The 22,431-nt window shown below is 42.8% G+C and overlaps 1 protein-coding gene across 2 annotated transcripts in view; it reads left to right on the top strand.

The window, feature by feature from the left end:
* The window catches only part of Zfat (zinc finger and AT-hook domain containing), a 183,701-nt gene that overhangs the window by 139,462 nt on the left and 21,808 nt on the right, over nucleotides 1-22,431 (top strand). The window contains exons 12-13 of one of the 2 annotated variants that reach the window (XM_021182879.3): nucleotides 9,152-9,290; nucleotides 17,746-17,864. In XM_021182879.3, the coding sequence (XP_021038538.1) occupies nucleotides 9,152-9,290; nucleotides 17,746-17,864 (258 nt within the window). The remainder of the gene's footprint in view (nucleotides 1-9,151; nucleotides 9,291-17,745; nucleotides 17,865-22,431) is intronic. The other variant, XM_029469960.2, reaches the window with a different exon arrangement.

Raw genomic sequence — 22,431 nt, forward strand, 5'->3', positions numbered from 1 at the left:
GTATGTCATGGTCCTGCCATCAGATCTTGTATGCCATTAGTGCTCGCTTAATGCTGGGCAGGGTCTTGTTGGATCTTTAGCCAGGAGTTTGGGATTCTTGATCAGGATGCTCTGTCCCCATTCTAGCTTCCTCCCTACTGAGAAATTGTCTGCAGCCAATTTGTTTCCCCTTCTACGCTATACCTACTGCCTTCTCTGCCCCATCACTACTTCTGCAGGGTTTCTTTCTCATCAGCCTTGGGCTTGACATTTCTGATTGGATGCAAGCAGTTGAAGAAACCAGTAGGATTTTACAGATTTTTCTGTTCTAAATCTTGCTAGGACAGGTAAAAATGTGCTTGTCTTCTTGACAGCTCAGGTTTTCCTGATGCAACAAAGATGTGGTTCTGTTCTATCTATGAGAAAGCTGTGAAAACCATTTTCCTGTTGCTGTTGTTAATTTTCCATTCATTTTCTGACATTTTCTTCTATAGCTTGTTGACTTTGAAAATAACAATGATGGTGACAGCTAACATATAAACTAGCACTTATCATGTGTCATGTGCTATATTTATAGCATCTTACTCCATCCTTACAGGATCTGACCTTATGTACATTTGCAGATGAGAAAAGTGAGGCACAAAAAAATGGTGAAGAGGCTTGCCCAGGCGCTTGTGATCAGATGCTACAGCTAGACTCGCGCCTGCTTTGACTTGAGAGGATTTTGTTAGGCATCACACAGATTGTGTGTGTGTGCATGCATGTGTGTGTGCGTGTGCGTGTGTGTATGTGCACGCATGCTCAAGTGTGTGTAATATTTTGTTTTAGAGACAGTCTTGCTATGTAGCCCAGGTTTGCCTCAGCTTCTTGTTTGCTGCTATTGAAGCTATATGCAATCAGGCCTGGCTTTAGATATCTTTTGTTCTTAATATCTTTTAAACTGATGCATTAATCTATCCTAATTCCTTTTTTTAAATATTTTATTTTATTTTATTTTATCTTATATTTTGTCTGTGAGTAGTTTTGGTTGTGTAGAGCAATATATACTCTGAATTCTGAGTTGAATTCATGTACATGAACTTGGTCAAAGGTTTTGGAGTCAACGAATATCTACATCAGCATTTGTTCTTCTAGATGTTTCCCCTTGTAGAGCTTTAGGCAGATCATATAACTATCTTTAAATTCAACTAACTGAATGAGAAAGGAAGGAACAAAGGAAGGAAGGAAGGAAGGAAGGAAGGAAGGAAGGAAGGAACAATGGAAGGAAGAGAGGAAGGAAGGAAGGGAAACATTTGTAGTCTTGCAAGATTGTTGTGAGGCTGAGCAAGGATGTACAGAGTATCTCCTACCATGTCTTACGCACATATGTTTGTGCATGAGTAGTACTGATGATATTCAGGCTTTGAACGTGCAAATCTGCAAGCATGTGCAAGGAGCATGTTGCTGTAGAAGTAGGGAATACACCCTGAGGTCATCAGAGTGGCAATACATCAGATGTGTCTTAGTCTAGAATCTGTGGGACAGGATAACTTCTATACTAAGAGAACCAGATATGGGAGAAACTGCTACTCCTTGGTGGGCTTGGTGATTACCTAATGGATCTAGCCCTGCTATAATCTCACCTTTAGTTCCTAACACAATACCTGGCAATTAATAGCTTATTTATGTACATATATACGACATTTATTAGAAAGATTATATATCTTACAGTGGATCAGAGCCCTGACACTGATAGATTACTATTCTTCTACCTCAAACTCAGGAGTCATTTCTCCATTCTTTTCTCTTTCCATCTCCCATTTCCTTTTTAATTTATAACTGGTCTCTTGCCTCTGCTGTTTGCGTGGTAAGTAGAGACTGCATAGTGACTGGCTGTAGGTAAATCCTTCTGGGCCCCATGGAGAGGTCCTCTTGGTCATCACACAATGCGTGTATCTATCTGGAAGCTATAAGCTATGGGCCCTCATGTCTGGCATCAGTACTGGGTGCACTTTCATTAACCTAAAGAGTGTAATTCTAGACCAAAGGTGAACAAATGTTTAACTGAGGGCCTGTCTGACAAAGTTGAACTTAGTTGATGGTTAAATATACTGACAATGCTGTGACATTTGAAAACAGCATCTTTGGTCAGATCATCCTACAGTCAGAAGTCGGCCAGGCGTTCTCTGACTGCTGCTCACTTTCCTAACTCACGTAAAATGCAGCACCATGAAAGTATCTAGAGCAGCTTGTGGTGTACCTCTTCAGTTCAACCTCAGCACCAAGAAAGACAGCAAACCCCAAACTCTTTGACAGGAGTTTACTGTTTACAGGAGTGTGTCATAGGCAGGAGTCATAATCAGTGTGTACACAGATATTCTGATGTGGTTGCGGTGATGTGGGAGGAATACTATGGAGCCTTTGTTGATGGTGTGAAGACCATGGTGCTTGGTAAGGGGGCAAGCCTCACTCAGCATGCCTCGGGATGAAGGCAGGCCTCTCTCAGAATGTCCAGCTATAGTAAGAGGAGGCCTTCTCTAGAGTGGAAAGGAAAGGAAAGGAAAGGAAAGGAAAGGAAAGGAAAGGAAAGGAAAGGAAAGGAAAGGAAAGGAATGCTCTTTTCATGGAGAGTTGGTAGGGCTATCTACCAGGAGGGTTTTCAAGTCTCAGATGACCATGTTAGCAAATGTAGGCAAAGTTTACCCTCCACATCTGAGTAGCTTGCTTTCACAACTCCTCACAGACAACACCATTTGCATGTGCTCAAGTCCTTTTCATAAGATGCCAGGATATGTGTGTGACCGAGGTACATCACAAATACTTGGTCTCCAGAGTAACTTGCCATACGTAAAGCAATATGTTACAGTTTAAACAGTTGTTATAGAGACCTGCCCAGAACAGACACATTTTACAAAAAGAACTTTGGGTCCCTAGTTGAATCCCTAGAAATGGGATGTGTGGATATAAAGGGCTGACAATATCATATAACTGATTAAGGACAAATGTCACAAGGCCTGTTGTGTCTTGTACTTCTGACATTACAGTCCTATTCTGTTTTTTGTGATCTCTTTAGAGCCTTTGTAGGTGAGCAGAGGCTTCTGCTCCCATTTAATACGGAATCAAAAGTGATAGGGAAGAGGGGAAAGGCAGACAGGATGTGGAGATGTGGGTTTGGAATCCCAGAACTGGGGAGGTGGAGATGTGTGTATCCTTTCTCACCAGCCAGCCTAGCAAAAGTGGTGACCTCCTAGATAGTAAGAGCCAAAACAAGATGGTTGCCCCTGAGGTTGACTTCTGACCGCCACCCATATACCAAATAAACCCACATATGAATTAATATGCATACAACCAAGAAAGGGCGCATGCATCCCTGGCCCCCAAAGCAATTGGAGTTTTTATAGTTAACCTAGTGATGGAGCTGATATCTGAGCTCACCTCTTGCCTCCTGGTTTACTCTATCTATCCACTCTTGCTTTATGTAACAATGATAATGTCACTGTGGATGGCCCACTGTAATGTGGGAGGTGTTTGTGGTCTAAGAATGCTGTTTCTAATAAAATATCTTGCACCAACTAGTCTACTTGGTACAGGCTGCTACAATTACCTTGTGTTTTCCCACATTTACTAGAATGCCAATCAAAGAAGCGCTTAATCTTCTGTGTTAATTTCTTAGGCCTGTCTCATCCAAGATGTCAGACTTAGGCCATTTATGTTCTATGTCCTCAGGTTTGACACACTAGAGTCATCTGATACTGTCACCCTCTGCATAGAGGGCTCCATCTCAAAGGAACAAGGTCAGATCTTGTTCTCTGAGCCTTTTGGAACACACCCACGAATGGAATACAAAACTTATTTGCTTGGATTAGATTTTCCTGATATAAGTCCATGAACTTAAAAACTACAGCCTTACAAAGTCAATTGTACATTTATTAAGCATACACTGAGGGTCGTGAATAGATGATGTCTTCTGAGCATTGGCCCATGACCCAGAACTCACTCCTGCCCCATGTCCCCTCAGCAACTTGTTGAATTCAGCGTTTGTTTTTACCTTGCTAGTGAATCTCCTTAGTGAGCTCACCTGAGCTGACCTTTTCTTGTCCAGCCTGTGAACACTGCCAAGGCCTTTTCTTATTGGGCTTCTCAATGTACTTGACTCTATATCTCTCCCACTTTGAGGACAGCAGCCTTGGACCCCACAACTCCAGAAGCTTCTAATTCTTCGGGTTGTGCTCCCTCTCTGCTGCCCCCTTTCCTGCCCATTATTTGGGGCCACTACTCTAATACATAGCTGCCAAATTCTCTTGCCATGGGCACTTTAATCACAGAGCATCTGCCAGGTGCTCTATTCTAGATATGCATCTATACCACAATTTCTTGTGTGTTTTATATTTATGGCTCAATCTCCTCTCTGGACCAGGAATCTAGACTTCCTAGTTTTACCCCTGTAAGACTGTTATCATCTCTTCTGTATCTGAACTAGACATATTAATGATCCCTTTTCTCAAGCCTTTCTTCATGCACATCATCGTAGCCATTGGGCCCATCTGACTTCCCGACTCCTTCTCTCTGACTGGTAGCTTCCTTGCAGGGTGTTTGTTCCTCACTTTAGGCTGGCCCTCAGTGACTCTGGCCTATAGCATTGCAGCAAAGGACAACTGGTTCCTGCTCCACTCTAGTTTCTTTCAGTCCATCCTCTATTTAGTTTCCAGAGCAATAATTTGAAATTCAAGCAAAATGTCTACAATTCCAATACTTCGGAGCATTGTGAAGTTAAAAGCCGCATCATGAACTAGCACTTTCCTCTCTAAATAAGCAAATATGCTGAAGTTATTATTTCTAGAGTGCTAGTATTTACACAGACATCAAGAAAAGACACTGAAGTTGTTTACTGGCCACATGGTGCTCACTCTACTGCCTGATACCTAGAGCCTAATGTTATTTTTCCCATAGATCACACATTAATAGCTGGGGTGTGTGTGTGTGTGTGTGTGTGTGTGTGTGTGTGTGTGTGTTGTGCATATGCGTGTGCATATGCATGCACCATAGTGGTGCAGTGGCCTTAGTCTTTTCCACTCCACCATAGTTCTTTGTTGATGGTTAACTCAGGGCTGACTCACATCTGGTATCTATAAGCCTGAATCCCTCCCAGAAGACCTGTGAGGAAGACCAATGCTCTTGAAATTGTGGCTACTGAAAAACTAAATCATTTCTGTGTGATGAACTCTGTCTAGGTCTGAAACCATGCAGACTAGGGGACCATGAGGCTTTGCACAAGATCTTGCATCACTTTGTGCCTCAGTTGCCTTGTTGGTAATATGGGACCAATAATTGCACCCTTGCCAAATCGTGAGATGTAGAAGAATGAGTCCTTGAAAAGCACAGCTCCCGGCATATGGTAGCTCAGGAACTGTTGGATGAAACAGCTTGATTATGATGGTAGATCTCAGAAAGCTGATTAAATAACTCCAGTGTGACCAAACAAGCTGTGACTGGCAGTTCCCTGTCTTTTTTTCTGATTTTTTTTTTTTTTTGAGCTACAGTAAGAACTTTAGATCTTGTTCCAAGTGAACTATGTGGATGCCTCAAGTTTATATGTCTCCTGACTCTCGGCTACATTCTACTCTGAAGCTCAGAATAAATAACGTCTCTTTGGAGGTCCAGTGTCATTTGCTATTTGCGAGTATCTGGCATAGGAACCAAGTTTTATGATTTAGTTTGCCTACGTAGCATTTAATCTTTGAAAACTCATATATATTCAGAGAATCACAAGCCTGCCTCATTTATCATGGAATCCTCAGGTCAGGGAACAGTGTCTAACTCACAGTAGGAGGTCAATAAATAGATGCTTCAGATAAGAAATCTTCAGGCCTGAAGCATTGGAGATGCAGCCAGACTTCATGTGCAGCAGGGCCTTAGCAGTGGTTTGTATGCCTTCTTGGTACCACAGCCCCTGGAGTATTCCCAGACTGGCACCATCATGCCTTCTCAACCTTGAATTGGATTTGCTAGGAAGGTCCAAATGTGGTTCAGTGAATGTAGTTTAGGATGGAGTACCCCAGCAAGGGATTTCATGATGTAATGGAAAGGGTTTAAGGAGCAGAAGTAAGCCAGGGGAAGGCAATTGTTATCTTTCTAGCCCCAGAACTGCTCACCTGGGAGCCATCTGCTCAGCCCAGTGCTGAGCTCACTCTGTCACAGCAACCTGATGCCCTCCCCCAAGCCTTCCAATGTCAAGAATTGAGATTTTGATAAAACTCTGTAGCTTGGGGATTGCTCTCTCATTTGGCCTCCTCTGTACACCCCTTGTCCCCTGGCATACCTGTTTGCCATTTTTTCTTATTAGAAATTCTTCCAAGGACTCTACATGGGAACTAAAGGGCATTGGAATTCTCATGTGGCAATTTATCTGCTTTGCCACATGAAGGATGGACTTGGCTCTCAGTGTGGATTTGGTTTGTAGACCATTTCTTACTTTGATTGGCCCCTCTTTTTTGTAGCTGTTGCCCACTGACTGTCCCATGTGGGCAGTATAGAATTCTCAGTTTCTTTTCTTGATGTCTGTATAAGTGTTAATATTCCAAAAATAATAAATTCATAATTTTTTTTTTTTAATTTAGAAAGGAAAGCACTGGAACATAGGGCGGCTTTTTAACTTTGTCATAGTCTGTTATTGGACTTTGGTTCCCTGTGCAGTTGATAGGTGAGAAGCCCCTACAAATGTTGTTGTTGTTTCAGGATCTTGAGGTCCTTCTGCTAAATGCAGAAATGTAGCCTTACATAGAAGAGCCCTAAATATCCGGTGCCCAGGTTGCTTTTGATATAGGATGTTCTCTGAGATGTTTTGAAGCTCCTGTTTGTCTTTCTTTTGAGAATGGCCTTCCTGGGGCATGACAGCTTTCTCTTAAGAGGATTTGGGCTTGAGATGTTCAGTGACAGAGCACTTACCTAACCATGAGAGCCCTTGGGTTGCAATCTCTGGTACCCAAACCAATACAGTTGTAATGGCCTCCGTCTCTGGACTGCAATGGCAGGCAGAGAGGGGCAGGGACAGATTCTAGGGCCTAGGTAACAGAAATGGTTGAGCTGTAAAAGTGGCCATGGTGAGTGCCAGCATTTTGTGTCTGAATGATCAGCAGACTATGTAGGAAGATATGAATCTGAAATTGCTTTGAGTTATGCCTGTAGCATATCTCTGTGGTGAAAACTAGAATGTAGTTAGATATTCCTACCTGGGGAAAGAGAGAGGAAGGATCACACTGAACATTTACAGCCAGCCATCAAGGTTGTAAAAATAATCATGGAAACCAGAGCAGAAAGACAGAGCAGACCCCAGGCAGTGCCTTAGCGAGTCAGCCCTGAGTATCAGGGATGAAATGCTGATCCTGTCAGTTAACTTGGAGGCCATCAGCAGAAGCTGCCAATAGCAGTGCTGCTGTGTCCTCTTATTCTGGGAGGTGACACCATCTGATGGATATGCAACATGAGGTCTGACAAGACAGTGCTGGCTAAACCATTGGCAACGTTTTCCCCAGGAGACCGTAGAGCCCTAGGTGGGAAGGGGAGGAGTAGAAGGCATGGGCAGAAACTGGTTTGAAGGAGTGGATGGGTATGCAATGTGGAGAACGAAGACAGGCAGAGTACCTCCTTTGTGTTTACCCATCCATCCTTCCTCTGCCTCCCAGTGGGAAGACTTGGACACATTTGTATACCTGAGAGGAAGAAGCCATTGCTAGAGGCTGTGGAAGCTTCAGGTCAGGGAACCCCCACTTCCGGCTGGTTGGTGTTCTCCACATTCAGTTATTGTACCTCTGCATAATAATGGTGAAAGGATGAATTTGTCAGAATCAAGATAATCTTACTAGATATAGTGATGTGTCAGCTTCTGTGTGTGCAAGAGAGTTGGAAACTTGCTAATGGAAACAACAGGGAGCATCTTAGCTGCTTGTATGTGTTCCACCCTTCATCCAGAGCATAGACTAAGAATGTAGTTATTATCCTCAGGTTTCCTGATGAGGAAATGGCTCTGTGTTGGTTTGCTCCTTGTCTGAGGTTCCCCTGCAGGTGAGTTCCCACTGTGAGGCTAAGCATGCTTGCTCTGAGCACCTCCCTGCACCATCCAGAGTACTGAGGCCATCTTACTGGCTCATGCACCTCTTCTTTTACTGCTGGGCCAGAAAACTAGTGCTGCCAGATGGGCCCAAATGCCATTCAGGGATTCTTGTCACTCTGTCTGAGCTACACAGCACCATGACACAGGAGGGCACTTTGGTATGAGAAAGAGCCTAGCATATGGCAGTGGTCCAGGTACATAGCTATTTCCAGACTTATGCTGATGTCTTCCTAAGGGACCTATGGGCACCCCTTCCCTACCTCTCATTGAGTCTTCAGATGTGAGATGGGGGAGGCCAGACAAGGCTGTGGACCCATTTGTAAGTGCCTCCTCCAGCCCAGGTCAGGCTACAAGCAGCTTTTGCCAGATATATGTCCCCACATCCTGGCACTGCATGATGACGACAGGGAGATGTCACCAAGGAAGTTGTTTAGATGAAGGAACAAGAATATAGAGGACTCTGTTGTAATGGGACCTGCTTTTAATGGTATCTGCTTAAAATCATGATTGATTCATGTATGGCTTTTTATTTAACGCCTTCAGTGACAGTGGTAGAGAGAAAGAGGAATCATGAAATAAGGACAGCAAACTTATTTAGCTGAGCCCTCGAGTCCTACCTTGCCCTGGCCACTTGTTGTAGCACAGAGGAAGGATATGTTGGTTAGTTTTTATATCAGCTTGACACAAGCTAGAATCATTTGGGAAGAGGGAATCTCAACTGAGAAAGTGTCCCTACCAGATCTGGCCTGTGGACAAGCCTGTTGAGCATTTTATTGATTAATAACCAAAATGGACGCACTCATCTCACAGAGGGCAGTGTCACCCCTGGGTAGGTAATCCTGAATTGTTTTTAAAAAGCAGGCTGAGAAAGCTATAAGTTCTTTTCTTCCTGAGTTGCTTTTGGTCATAATGTTTTATCACAGCAATAGGAATTTTAACTAGGACTAGCAATTTCCCAGTGGAAGGATCTATTGGGTCTGCACATTGCAAGCATTCTGGTGGCAGATACTTTCCAGGAAGTACACTGGGGAAGTGCCATTCTTGTTTGCAAAGGCTCAACTTTCCTGTTCCTTGTCCCTCCAGCCTTTCCGCTGTGCTCACTGTCATTACTCTTGTAACATCTCTGGATCTCTGAAAAGACACTACAACAGGAAGCACCCCAATGAGGAGTACACCAACGTGGGCAGCGGGGAGCTTGCAGCTGAAGCCCTCATCCAGCAAGGTGAGTGAGGAGCCCAGGCCTTCTGGGAAGCACTGATGTCTGCTAGCCTCTAAGAGCTCAGTTGCAACTGTGAATTTGTCATGGTGTTAGTCCGTCCTCTTTGCTGGCCATGTCATCCCCATCCCATCATTCACCAAGAAGCATGAGGCAATATTGCAGCTGTCGTGTGATAAGCTAAAGGGATGGCGGTCAGAAGTTACCTACAGTCTCTGATACAACTGCCAACACTCTCGTCTACTCTTTGTATGTGTTTGCAGAGTTCTAGAAATTTTAGGCTTTTTTCTTCACTCAGTGTCATTAACAGGAACATCTTGTTGTCATTAACAGGAACATTTTGTTGTCCTTTTGTTCAGTCTTTGTCTTAATTATAACCCCAAGGGCTTTTGGTATTACAGAATTACATATAGGGGCTTAAAGTTCTGTTATAGAGTTTCTAAGTATTTTTTCCTCTTTTAAACTATTATTATTATATATACATATAAAAGTATAAGCATAAATACAACCTATAGAGTCATTCTGTGTCGTGAAAGCATGTATATGTATACATTTCTAGGATTGACCACCTGGTATTAGATAACCAATCATAGGGGTCAATTCCATGGAAGATTAATTCTCCCTCTCTCAGTGGTGGTTGTTTTAGCTCCTCATCCATGGGTGGGGCCCTGTGAAATTTCTCCCCTCTTTCTTGGGATGTCAACTGGTGTTGGACTTGTACAGATCTCATATAGGCAGCCATGTTGTTGAGTATTCATGGGTGGCTTCCCTGTCATAAGTGACCTCATAGAATACTTCCTGGCTCTTTGGCTTTTGCAGTCTTTCTGCCTGCTCTTCACTGATCTTGAAATGGACCTTAAAGGAGAACCCTATACTCCTAGATACGGGCCAGTAAGAAAGAGGCAAAAAGAGGGGGAATGATTCTACTGTAATTAAATTTAAAAATAAATTTAATTTATTTAATTACTAATTAAATTTAGTTACATTTATTTAAATAAATGTAACTAAAGTTACTATAAATATACTTAGTAGTTGAACTTAGGGCTATAGAAAAATACATATTTTAGTACAACCGTACCTTAGCCATCCTGAAAAACATTTTAAACATTTATTTGGCTGGGCAGTGGTGGCGCATGCCTTTAATCCCAGCACTTGGGAGGCAGAGGCAGGTGAAATTCTAACGTTGAGGCCAGCCTGGTCTACAGAATGAGTTCCAGGACAGCCAGGCCTGCACAGAAAAACCCTGTCTTGAAAAAAATAGTAAAACAAAACAAAACAACCCATTTATTTGAGAATTAATGTAAACCTGGTAGTCATGAAAAGTTTCAGAGTGTCTGTCTGTCTGTCTGTCTGTCTCTCTCCCTCCCTCCCCTCCCTCCGTGTGTGTGTGTGTGTGTGTGTGTGTGTGTGTGTGTGTGTGTGTGGGTGGGTGGGTGTGGGTGTGTGTGGGTGTGTGTGGGTGTGTGTGGGGGTGTGTGGGTGTGTGTGGGTGTGTTTGTGTTTTGTTGGTGTTGTTTTGTCAAGACAGAGTTTCTCTGTAATAGCCCTGGCTGTCCTGGAACTCATGCTATAGACCAGACAGGCCTCCGAATCACAGAGATCCACCTGTTTGTGCCTCCTGACTGCTGGGATTAAGAGGATGCCACCACTGTTTGACTTTTCTTCATAATTTTTATTGAAAATAAATAACCGCACAATTACCACTGAAGAGGGCATAATACATATGCTCTTACCACATAAGAAAGTATAGCCATGTTTATGTCTCCGTTCCAATAATTCAGCTAAGACTGACTGCAGTGTGTAGCTTCAGTCATTACTCCGTATTAGCTGGCTACTATGTGGAACAGAGAGAGGTTTTAGAAACCTGTCCGGTTACCAGCTGGAGGACTGTGAGCTGTGTTACAGCCAGGGATGCTTATTTCTCTGATTCAGTATGAGGCATCACTTACTGAGTTGCCTAGAGATGCATCTCTGTGTAATACCAATGGATCGTCTATTCCTGGCGGCATCCAGTGACAGAGCAGAACAGGAATAGATGAGCAGTTAATTCTCTCGGGATCATTTCAGAGCCGTCCATCAGAAAGATATTGTGGGCCTTTCATTCTCTTCAGCAGGAGTTTTATGGAGCTAGGAGCACAGGATGGTGCAGCAAAGAGGAAGGATGTTGTCCCAAATCTGTTTTCTCTTCTTGAACTGTGCTGTGGTAGGCAAGTCACTTAGCCTGTCCTTGCTAGGTCCCTCGCTGGCAGAGCAGAATCAGCCACGCTGATGGAGAGGATGCAGTACAGAGCATCCAGCACACGAGACTGATTGATTCCTAGATTTACTTTGCTCTTCTGAAAGTAACTAACACTTCCAGAATCATTGCTAGGTCTTCCTTTTGTTTTCTGGGGATGGAACTCAAGGCCTTGCTCATGCTAGGTCTTGTCTTACCATGAGCTGTACCACTCACCCCCATGGCATTACATTTTAATGACAGTCAGCTCCAGGAATCACTGGGGAGAATAGATTGACTTAGAGTCACCATAAATGATGAGCGGGAGGCTGGGGCTTGGTTTTCACATCCTTCACACTCTTGGGTTTGATTGGCAGCAAATAGACATTCAGTGTGGCTGGTGGGACAGGGCCCTGGGTCTGATTGATGAAGCTATCACTGCTTTCAGACCTTCAACACTGCCTTGCCAACTTGAACTGATGTCTGCCCCAAGTTTTCTGTTAACTTTTTAAGGCTCTCTAATCAATTGGTATCTCTCCAATCAACTGGCATTTACTGATAGGACATGGGTTTCATATTTTAGCTTTGAAGATCAGTCCTTTATCATTTTCTTTCAGGTGCCCCCACCTCCCTGCCCCCTGCCTCTCCCTGTATCATTTTAGGTACTTGTTGAAGAAACAGATACCTGAATCTGTCTTCAGTATTCTGGTACTGTTTGGACATTAGGCTTCTCAGCCTTACACATGAAGCTGAAATCTTTGTTGTTTTGAACTACTGAATTAGAAGAATGTAAATCTGTGTCCACGGAAACCCTGTTTGCAAATGCATATCATATTATTCATGCTAATCTCAGGAAATAGCTTAGCATAGCAAAAATCCTGTAACTTGTAAGTAGTGCAAAACTCATCAGTTTAATTTTTGGACATGTTTAAAATGTCTAAATCCCAGACTCAATGAATAATTGGTAGGTGCTTCTAGTGGTGTGATGTTATGCCTTTTATTGACTATTACTATTTTATGGGTTAACTTTTCCTCTGCAATTGTCCTGTGAGCTTGGTGTGCTCATTCAGCTGTTTTAAAATGAAAGACTGAGGGAGGGCAGTAAGGAGGTGGCCAGGCTAATCCACTCTCCTGCTTTAGGATTTGGTGATGCTGAAGAAGGAGATGAAGGTGAGGACAGCACATGGTCTCACTGGAACAGTGATTAGGTTGTACCTGCAAGGTCTCACATGAGGTGGTGAGGACAGGGCATGGTCTAACTGGAACAGTGACTGGGTTGTACCTGTAAGCTGCTCCTTTTATCCTCTTATCCTTATTCCTAAGGCTAGTCACTAATTTGGCCCAAGGTTACCTATGGGACCTATCTATCTCTTTTGCTCAGTCCTTCTCAATGGTCTCAGGTCCCAGAGAGAAGCGAAGAAGACCTTATTTGAGCTCTGTGTACCAGGGACGGTTCATTAAAGTTCAGGATATTAGCTTGTATATGATAAAATTATGCTTGTTTTTCTCTGCTGTGGTTTCCCTATACTGCTTTTCTCAAGGATCCCATGGGAAGCATTTGACACAGGATTTAAATAACCTTGAGTTATATGGCCTGGTGTGATCTCATAGCACTTTGTCATTTAATAAGACATGAGAATGTCTGCAGGAAGTCCTAATGCACATTTTGATTCCTCACCTTGTAAACAGAGGTTAGGAGCCACACAGACTGAGACCGGGGTCTCTGCACAGTGTGGCCTACTCGCTATCCAAGTTCCTTAATGAAACTGTTTCTGTTCTGATCCCTGACTGCCTGTTTTTGTTTCCTAAAGCCACAATAGCAAATAACTTAAAACTACACAGATTTATCTTACAAAGGTCAGATATGCACATAGAGGCTCACTAAGCCAAAACAGAGATGTTGCCAAGTCTACAGATACTAGGGGTTGTCTGTTTTCTGACTTTGTCTAGCTTCTAGAGGCTCCCATGCTTTGGCTTGTGGACCCTTCTTGCACCCTCAAAGTCAAGAATGGTCAGTGGAATCTTTTTCATATCTCACTATGATGACCCTCTTCCCTTTGTCCGTGTAAGGATCCTTTTGATTATATTAGATACACCCTGTGATCCAGAATGATCTTCACCACAGAGTTCTTAGCTGAATCACAAGTACAAAGTACCTTTCTCATGCAAGGTACTGTGCTGACATGTTCCAAGCAGAAGTATAGCCATACATTGGGGCCTCTAGTCTGTCTACAATGCTGTAGCTTCCATGACGCTATGCGAATTTATATATTAACCTTAGTAGAAGAGAAAACTCAGACTTAAGAGTGTAAGAAAGTCTACTAGGCTCATTTCCTGCCTGCCTCATATTCCATGCCATTCCTGGTCCGATATTATTGAATGTGAAATGGAACCATCCACAATATTAAGGACCATAATGAAGGACAAATCTTTTAATACCTGGAAATCCAATTTCAGATTCTTTAAAGAGCAAGGTTGCCATGGTGAGCTTTTGAAAGTTGCACCTGGATGTCCTACCTTTCTTTTGGTTAATCAGTCCAGGTGAGAAAATTGTGCTTTGGCCATTTTTGCATCTTTGCTGAGCACTTAATGCCAGGGCTGTGAGTAGCTCACTAAGTCTTCTGTTGACCTTTACTATGCATGCTAAGAAATTAATTAATTGAAGTAGAAATTATTTCTCTCTGATTTGATGCCAATTAACTAGCACGGTTATACATTCAGGTGAGATTACATATTTCTGTTTGTTGTGCTTTAATTAAAGTTGCTATGGCAAAGGTTGCAGTTTTAATTAATATTGGGCATTATCATATTAAGCTCAATTTAAACATAATACGAGGATGTTTTTCTCCCTGAATTAGTTTCCTTAAAATAGTATTCCAGCTTCATTGTGAAGCTTCCGTTTGACCTCAGAAAGTTTGTTGTTGGTTGCTGCTGTGTTTAACTCTTTCAAGGAAAAGCAGTGTTGGAATTACCATGAGCAAAGGTGGACAGCCTCATTGGAAAGGTTATGGCCACTCCCAGTCTTCAAAGATGGTCTTCAGAGAGGGTCATGGGGAAAGAGAGCAGGATAGGTGACTAGTACATGGTAATATGGAGTGTGTATAAGTTACCATCTTGCTGCTGTGATAAAACACCACGACTAAGAGCAACTTATAGAAGAAAGAGGTTTTTTTTTTTTTTTTGGCTTATGTTTTAGAGGCAGAGTCCATAATGGTACAGGAGGCATAGCATCAGGTGACTAGAGCAGGAAACTGAGAAATCTCACCTTCAAATACAGGCAAGAAACAGAAGTAGGAGTTGACTGAGACTTTTTATTTGCAGAGCCGCCCTCAGTGATGTATGTCCTCCAGCAAGTCTGCATATCTTAAAAGTTCTGTAACCTCCCCAAGAACACCATGAACTGGGGACAAAGTATTCAAATACCCAAGTCTGTGGGGTCATTTCTCATTCAAACCACCACGGACGGTTAAAAAGACGTTGTCTTATACTCTTGGCTAAGAACAATTCATTTGATCTTAGCTATAAAAACAATACAATGTCTTTGAGATTCTTAACATAAGCATTCACTTAAGAAGTTGCCTTTTCTGTAGAATGTTTTGTAACTTGAGAATCTGATGTTCATATTGGACTTTCTGGTGATGACTAGTGTCATCTGGCTTTGTCTCTCCTCTATTTTGTTTTTCTGCATGCTCTTGAACATGCCCAGGATGAGAAGACTGAAGAGCAGTGAGCTGACTTAGGAAGGGGAGTGCTATCATCCTCCATGTCTGCAGTAGACAAGAAACTCCAATCTAGACAATGCTGTGTGCAGAGTCCACTGACATGGAGTTGGTTCAGAAGGCATGTACTGTAGCTGCAAGTGAAAGAAGATACAATTGAATGATTCGTGCCCCTGAGATTACCTGGCCCATAATAAATTTATCTAGGCAAATTCAAAATCAAGACAGAATTCCTCAGAATGAGTAATAAATAAATGGATATGACAGCCTGAAACAGGTTTATCAGCTCAACCCTGGGCTGCCTAAATCTAAGCATCTCTGTGATTCACTTAGCTTAGCTCACAAAGGCATGGGAGAAGTGGTCACCTTGGACATCACTTGATGTGCATGTCAGGGATGTAGAAAGGATTGTTTGTGAGGCTTTGTGATTGAGAATAAAGGGAAGGAACTGGTGCAGGTGTCTTAGTCAGGGACGTATTGAGAGGAGAGTGACATGTCATACTGTCCAGGGAGAATTTGATATTGTTTACTTTGCAGAACTCTTAAGTTGGTTACAGCCTTGGCCTAAAGCAAATACTACTTCATTGTCCCAAGCCTCTGTTTAAAATGAAGTAATCATTGTTGAAACACGAACATAGCTTATTGTCCAGAAAATAGATAGATATGCATTACTATTACTTCTGTATTAGCCAGGGTTCTCTAGAGTCTCATGACTTAGGGAATGTCTCTCTATATTAAGGGAATTTATTCAAATAACTTAGAGTCTGCAGTTTGACTAAGCCAACAATGGCTAGCTGTGAATGAGAAGTCCAAGAAGCTAGTAGTTCCTAAGTCTCACGAGTTGTTGTGTTTCAGCTAGTCCTTTGTATAAGCTGCAATCCTGAAGTAGTAGGTTCCAACAGATGTGCTGGCAAGTAAGTGCAAGCAGGTGACAAAGAATGAAACTTTCATTTGTCTATTGTCCTGTGTAGGTCTCCAGCAGAAGGTATGGCCCAGATTAAATGTGTGTACCACCATGCCTGGACCTAAGCTTTTCTTTATTTGGAACTTGTTCTGTCCAGTCTGGCCTTGAACTCAGAGATCTGCTTGCCTCTGTCTCTTAGGATTAAGGGCATGAACCATCTTTCCTAGGCCTAAACTTTTCATGAAAGCTATGCCTCAAGATCCAGATCAAAAGCATGCATCATCCCATGCCAAGATCTGGGTCAAAAGCCTGTGTCTTTCAACCTCAAGATCTGGATCACAGGTGTGCCCTCCATTTCTGGATTGTAGTTTATTCCAGATATAGTCAAGTTGACATCCAAATAGCCATCACCCCGTTGCTGCTATCGTTATAGGAGTATAATATACAGTGCCCATTGGCTTACTGACTGATCTGGACATGTGCTGTGGCAGCCATGGGACTGAGTATGGGAGAAGTTAGCCTTGGCAGGAGGCAGGATTAAGAGCAAGCAAGATAGTATTGACACTGTAAATTTCCAAGACAAACAGAATGCAGGGAGAGCTAGTTAAAGAGGAAGGGGGGAGAAAGCCCTCCTTGTGAAGTAAAGGTAGACTTTCATTGTTCTCATGATATTGTACAAGGATGAGATTAGGGAGGAAAGGCTATCTGTAGGAAAACACAGGCATGAGAAGGTGAGACCTGAAATCTCACCTTTGGGTCATGAGCTGCTGGAACTGCATAGGCAGCAGGCTGCAAAATCTCAGGCAGGGGATCATTGGTGAGGGTATCCACTGTCTGCTTCCAGCCCCGTGTGGAGGCCCAACACCTCAGGCTTTCTCTGGCTAGAGCTTGCTTGCATCTCCTGCTACAAGATTAGTGTTCAGTACTGCTTCTGATATAATTTTAGAAAGACAGTCTCTTCTGTGACCTTAGGGTTGGTTTTTGTTGTTGATCTTTTTTTTTTTTTTTTTTTTTTTTTTTTACCTTGAGTTTTACTTTCTTCCAATTAAAGCATCTAAATTCTTCCTGGAACATGTGCAAAATTTAATTGGTTCAATAAACAGTAACACTTCAGGATGTGACCAGAGTTTTAATTCATTCTTTACTGAGAATCTCACAGGAGAATTTATCCTTGTGACTTAGCTTGTCTTGGAAGGGGTTTAAGAATTGAGCATCTGATTTTAAAGCATTTGGGAGCAAAGGAGGTAGACAAATCAGCCACTGCTCTTTAGTGACTTTAAAAATGTTATTTACAGATAACAACATGAAAGATTGATTTTAGCCGCAATCCAGTTGGTCAAGGGGATTTTTGTTGCTCATTTCTCTCTGGCATTTAAAATATCAAGCAGGTATTAGGCTCTCTGCAAAGACCTATTCAGTAAATAAGAAAAGTGTATTAAGTTCTAAACTCTCTACTCTAAAAGCTTACATGTGGCTGCTGTTGTATTCCAATACTAAGTGTGAGTGACTGTGGGTGCCAGAGAAAAACTAATGTACTTTACAGATCCCACACATTTTGGACAGGAGACCCAGCAGCGTGGTTATTTGCTATAAACACTTCTTTTTGCCTCTCTGTGCTTGCAGGTGGTCTGAAGTGTCCTGTTTGCAGCTTTGTGTATGGAACCAAATGGGAGTTCAACAGACACTTGAAGAACAAACATGGCTTGAAGGTAGTGGAGATTGATGGAGACCCCAAATGGGAGGTAACACTTTAAGTGTGGTATGAGCTCGACATGTTGAAACACAGGTGACAAGTCAGGTGAGCCCAGGTGCTGGGCACAGTCAGTCCTCAAGATCACTGGATGTGTTTCTTGGAAATCCTCTGCAGCCATTTCAGATCATGGCTCCCGGTCCCTCTGAGTGACATCTGAACCACCAATGAGAATTTATTCCGGGTTGAACTTAGACATTTCTGTGAATGTTGTTTTGGCTTCTCCAGCCCACAAACCGTGACTTAGATGTTACACCCAGCAGAGGAAAAGGCAAGTGGTCTGTTGCTATCCTCACAGAGAGAATTCGAAGGAGCCCTATTTTCTGGTTCCAGGTCCTTCCCACTAGCTGTTTCCCCTAGGAACTTGAATCTGTCGCCATTATGAGCACCAGCAGCCACCCATCTTAAAGTACCAGATGCCACTACAGTGGGCAGATTGCAGTCATTCTAGGTAGGGCTTCTTAGACTCAATACTATTGGTGGGGTTTTTTTGTTTGTTTGTTTTTTTAAAGATTTTTTATTAGATATTTTCTTTATTTACATTTCAACTGGTATCCTTCCCTTTCCTTGAATCCCCTTCGAAGACCCCCTATCCCTTTCCCCCTCCCCCTGCTCATCAATCCACCTACTCTCGATTCCCTGTTCTCACATTCCCCTACACTGGGGCATTGAGCCTTCACAGGACCAAGGGCTTCTCCTCCCATTGATGTCTAACAAGGCCAACTTTTGTAGCAGATATGCGGCTGGAGCGTGGGTCCCTCCATGGCTCTTTGGTTGGTGGTTTAGTCCCTGGGAGCTCTGGGGGTACTGTTTGTTTCATGTTTTGATCTGCATGATTCTTTGTTGTAAGCGGACTATTCTGGACCTTGTAGGAAGCTTAGCTCCATCTCTAGCCCTTTCCTACCAGGTACCTCTAGCATCACCCTGCCTCTCTGGACGTCACTGAGACAATTACAGTTGTTTCCAGACACTGGCAAGGGTCATCACTCTCTGGCAATCACAGACACCTCAGCTGACAGTGGGTTTAGAGAGTACCTGGTTATAACCAGGCAGGAGTAAGGTCTTTGAAACAATTCATAGCACACAAAAATACTGAAACACCACAACTGTGCCGAGATTACTTTGGAGAGTTCGGAAATCATGTCTTCATGGAGGAACTGTATATGTTGATATAGCTCACCATGAACTGGGGGAAGAAATGGAACAATCATCTTCATAGATGCCAAAAGGCTTGTGACAGCCAGCATCGTTCACCTATTACACACTTTCAGTAGACTGAAGTGGGTGCTCCTTAAGAGGACGAAAGGGTGTGTTTTGGCCATAAGCCAGTGTCTTGCTTCATTTGGAAGCACTAGAGGGTTTTCACTAAAGTCAGAAACAAGTAACTATGGAAACAGTATGTTGCTGGATACTCTAGGGCCAAAGTCAGAGAGCCAATGAGTGCTGCAGTCTGCCCAGAGTGCCTGCTACAGTACTATGCTTAATCTCTGAAACTCTTTATTGTGTATTTTATAATTGAGCAAAGTTCTCATGAGAATGCTCTATATATAAGTGGAACTGTGTTTTCACCATTTGAAGATTTTACAATAAGCAGAGGCCAAAGCTACATGGAGCCTTAGTGCCAACTTGGAATCAAAGAACTCGGAACTCGTGTGGTTTACTGTTATTATTTGCCATCGTCTACATGTTGAAATTCCCTAATTAAAACAAAACAAAACAAAATTCAGAATCTACAATGCTGAAAACTCCAAAAGCTTTTGAATATCAATGTCACCTCACTAGTGGAAAATTCCACATCTCCCCTCACTTGAAATACTTGTGGAAGAAACAATGAATCTGATTTACTTCAGAGCTATCAGGGGTGAAGCCACAGCAAGACAGCACAATGTGTGATTCATTTCCTGTGCCTGCCTGGTGGCCTAAGCTTGATCTGGAACCCATATAATATGGAAGTAAAGAACCAACTCCACATAGTTGTCCTCTGACCTCAAACTGTGGGTGTGGCATGCGCCTAGGCATCCCCTAACACATCCAAGCGCCTGTCACGGAGGATGTGGGACCATGGGCGAGACCACTGATTGGGACTTGATAATTGTTTTTATCAGGTGATGTGTGACCAGTATGTGGAAGTTTGTCATTCTTCTCTCTTTACTTCTATATGTATTTTATAAATTAAGACTAACAGGTTAGGGTTAGGGGTGACAGGCTTTAAACTTGTCTGTGTTATCTATAATCTGTTTGACCTTGAGCCATTGGTGACTCAGTTTACCCTTAGTGTTGTCAACCATGTAGTGGGCCGGTAGATTGGAAAGCTGACAGGGAGAATCCTGTAACATGCTGGAGTTCCCGTGACAAGCCCTCAGTACTGTCGGTGCTGATCGCAAGCTCAGTGTCACATTACCATAAACGGTGCCACAATTTTTTTCCAGAACTCTTAAGTTCATGCTACAGAATTTGTTGTCTGTTAAAGAAACAGACACTGGGATACTAATTCATGATGGAAAGCTTGCTAAGTCAGGTCCCTCCAGCCTATTCTAGAACTATTAGTAGGGCTTTAACCCTCACAAAACAGTACACAAAAAAATAAGCACTTGCCTGGAAGCTGGACACAGTGGGATGACACACTGGCTGCCTGGCACTTTGGATTGTCATTTATCTCCTAAGAATGCCTTACAGAGAGCACTACTCTTACTGGATGTTATCATTACCTGGTTCCCCCAAAAGGAGAGCAGCTCTTTCATAAGCTAAGGCACTTGCGTCCAGAGTTGGGTAGTATATTACTTGTCTTAGTAAGGGTTTCTATAACTGCAACAAAACACCACAGATAAAAAGCAAGTTGTGGAAGAAAGGGTTTATTCTGCTTATACTTCCATATTGCTGTTCATCACCAAAAGATGTCAGGACAGGAACTTAAACTGGGCAAGAACCTAGAGAAGGTATTGTAAAGAATGGAGAGGTGCTACTTCTTGGCCTTCTTCACATGGCTTGCTCACCATCCTAGGGATATCACCATGATCTCACATTAAAAACATAAATAACTAAAAGTCCTACATTCTTTACAAAACTGGATACATTAAAATGTCAGTTCCTTTAAAATAGCCAATCTCTTTTAAAGTACAAAGTCTTTTAAAATTCAGTCTCTCAGCTGTGGGTTCCAGCAAGATGCTTTATTATTTCAAGAGGGAAGAGTCAGCATCGTCACAATCAAGTCAAAGCAGAAGCAAATTCCAACCAGCCAATGTCTGGGATCCACTCATGATCTTCTGGACTCCTCCAAAGGGCTTGGATCATTCCTCAAGCTCTGCCCTCTGCAACACACACACAGCTTGTCTTTTAGGCTCCATCTGGCTCCACTCCACTGCTGCTGCTGTTCTTAGTGGTCATCCCATGGTACTGGCATCTCCAAAACTATTGGCACCTGGGCAGCACCTTCACCAATAACCTCAATGGTTATTGAGGTTGCACCTTCACTAGTGGCCCCTCCTGGCCTCTCACTGTGCCAAGCCTCAGTTGCTCTTCATAGTCCCTCAAACCAGTACCTTCAGAACCAGTGCCATGTGATGACTCTTACTCTGTCAAGCTTGGTTGCCAACTCAAAGTACAACCACTTAGTTGCCTCTGGAGCACAGCTTGTGTGTGTTGACTCTCAGGAAACATTTTCCAGAAGATTTCACCTCAGTGATGCTGGCCTAGGCTTAATTACTGCGAAATTCACAGCTCCAGCCAACCAGCATTGAGTATCCCAGTAAAGCAAAGGTTTGTTTTAGAAGTTCTGGTGTCATGTTAGTCGCAGCTGCTTCTTTAGCCCCAGCTAACCATAATGACAGAATCTTAAAATAGCAAGTGGCCCTGATAGTCTTTAAACTTCCCTCTGAAACTTCACAAGCCAGGCTTCTATCTTCTGCACTGTTCTCAACATTCTTATCTTCCAAGTTTCCATAGAACATTCCACACTGATTTCTTAACACTCAATGGCTCTTCTAGCTCAAAGTTTCAAAGTTCTTCCACAGTTCTTCCAAAACCATGGTCACGTCTGGTACAGCAACATCATACAATCTTGGCACCAACTTGTCTTAATTAGGGTTTCTATTGCTGTAACGAAACACCATGATCAAAAAGCAAGTTGGAGAGGAAAGGGTTTATTTAGCTTACACATTCACATTGCTGTTCATTATTTAAGAAAGTCAGGACAGGAGCTCAAACATGGCAGGATCCTGTAGTCAGGAGCTGATGCAGAAGTCATGGAGGGTGCTGCTTACTGAATTGCTTCACATGGCTTGCTCATCCTACATTTTTATAGAACTCAGGACCACCACCAAGTGATGGCACCACCCACAATGGGCTAGGCTCTTCCCCCCTCACCTCCATTGATCACTGAGAAAATGCCTTACAGCTGGATCTCATGGAGACATTTCCTCAACTAAGGCTCCTTTCTCTCTGATGACAATAATTTGTATCAAGTTGACACACAACAAACCCCAGTACGTTGCTTAATGCTATTCTAAAGAGAAATGATCTTTCTAATAGTTTCTGTATTCATTTGATATTTATTGGGTGTT

This window comes from Mus caroli, unplaced genomic scaffold (assembly GCF_978045245.1).
Source record: "Mus caroli unplaced genomic scaffold, Mus_caroli_1 scaffold_16, whole genome shotgun sequence".
In the NCBI taxonomy this organism is placed as follows: domain Eukaryota; kingdom Metazoa; phylum Chordata; class Mammalia; order Rodentia; family Muridae; genus Mus; species Mus caroli.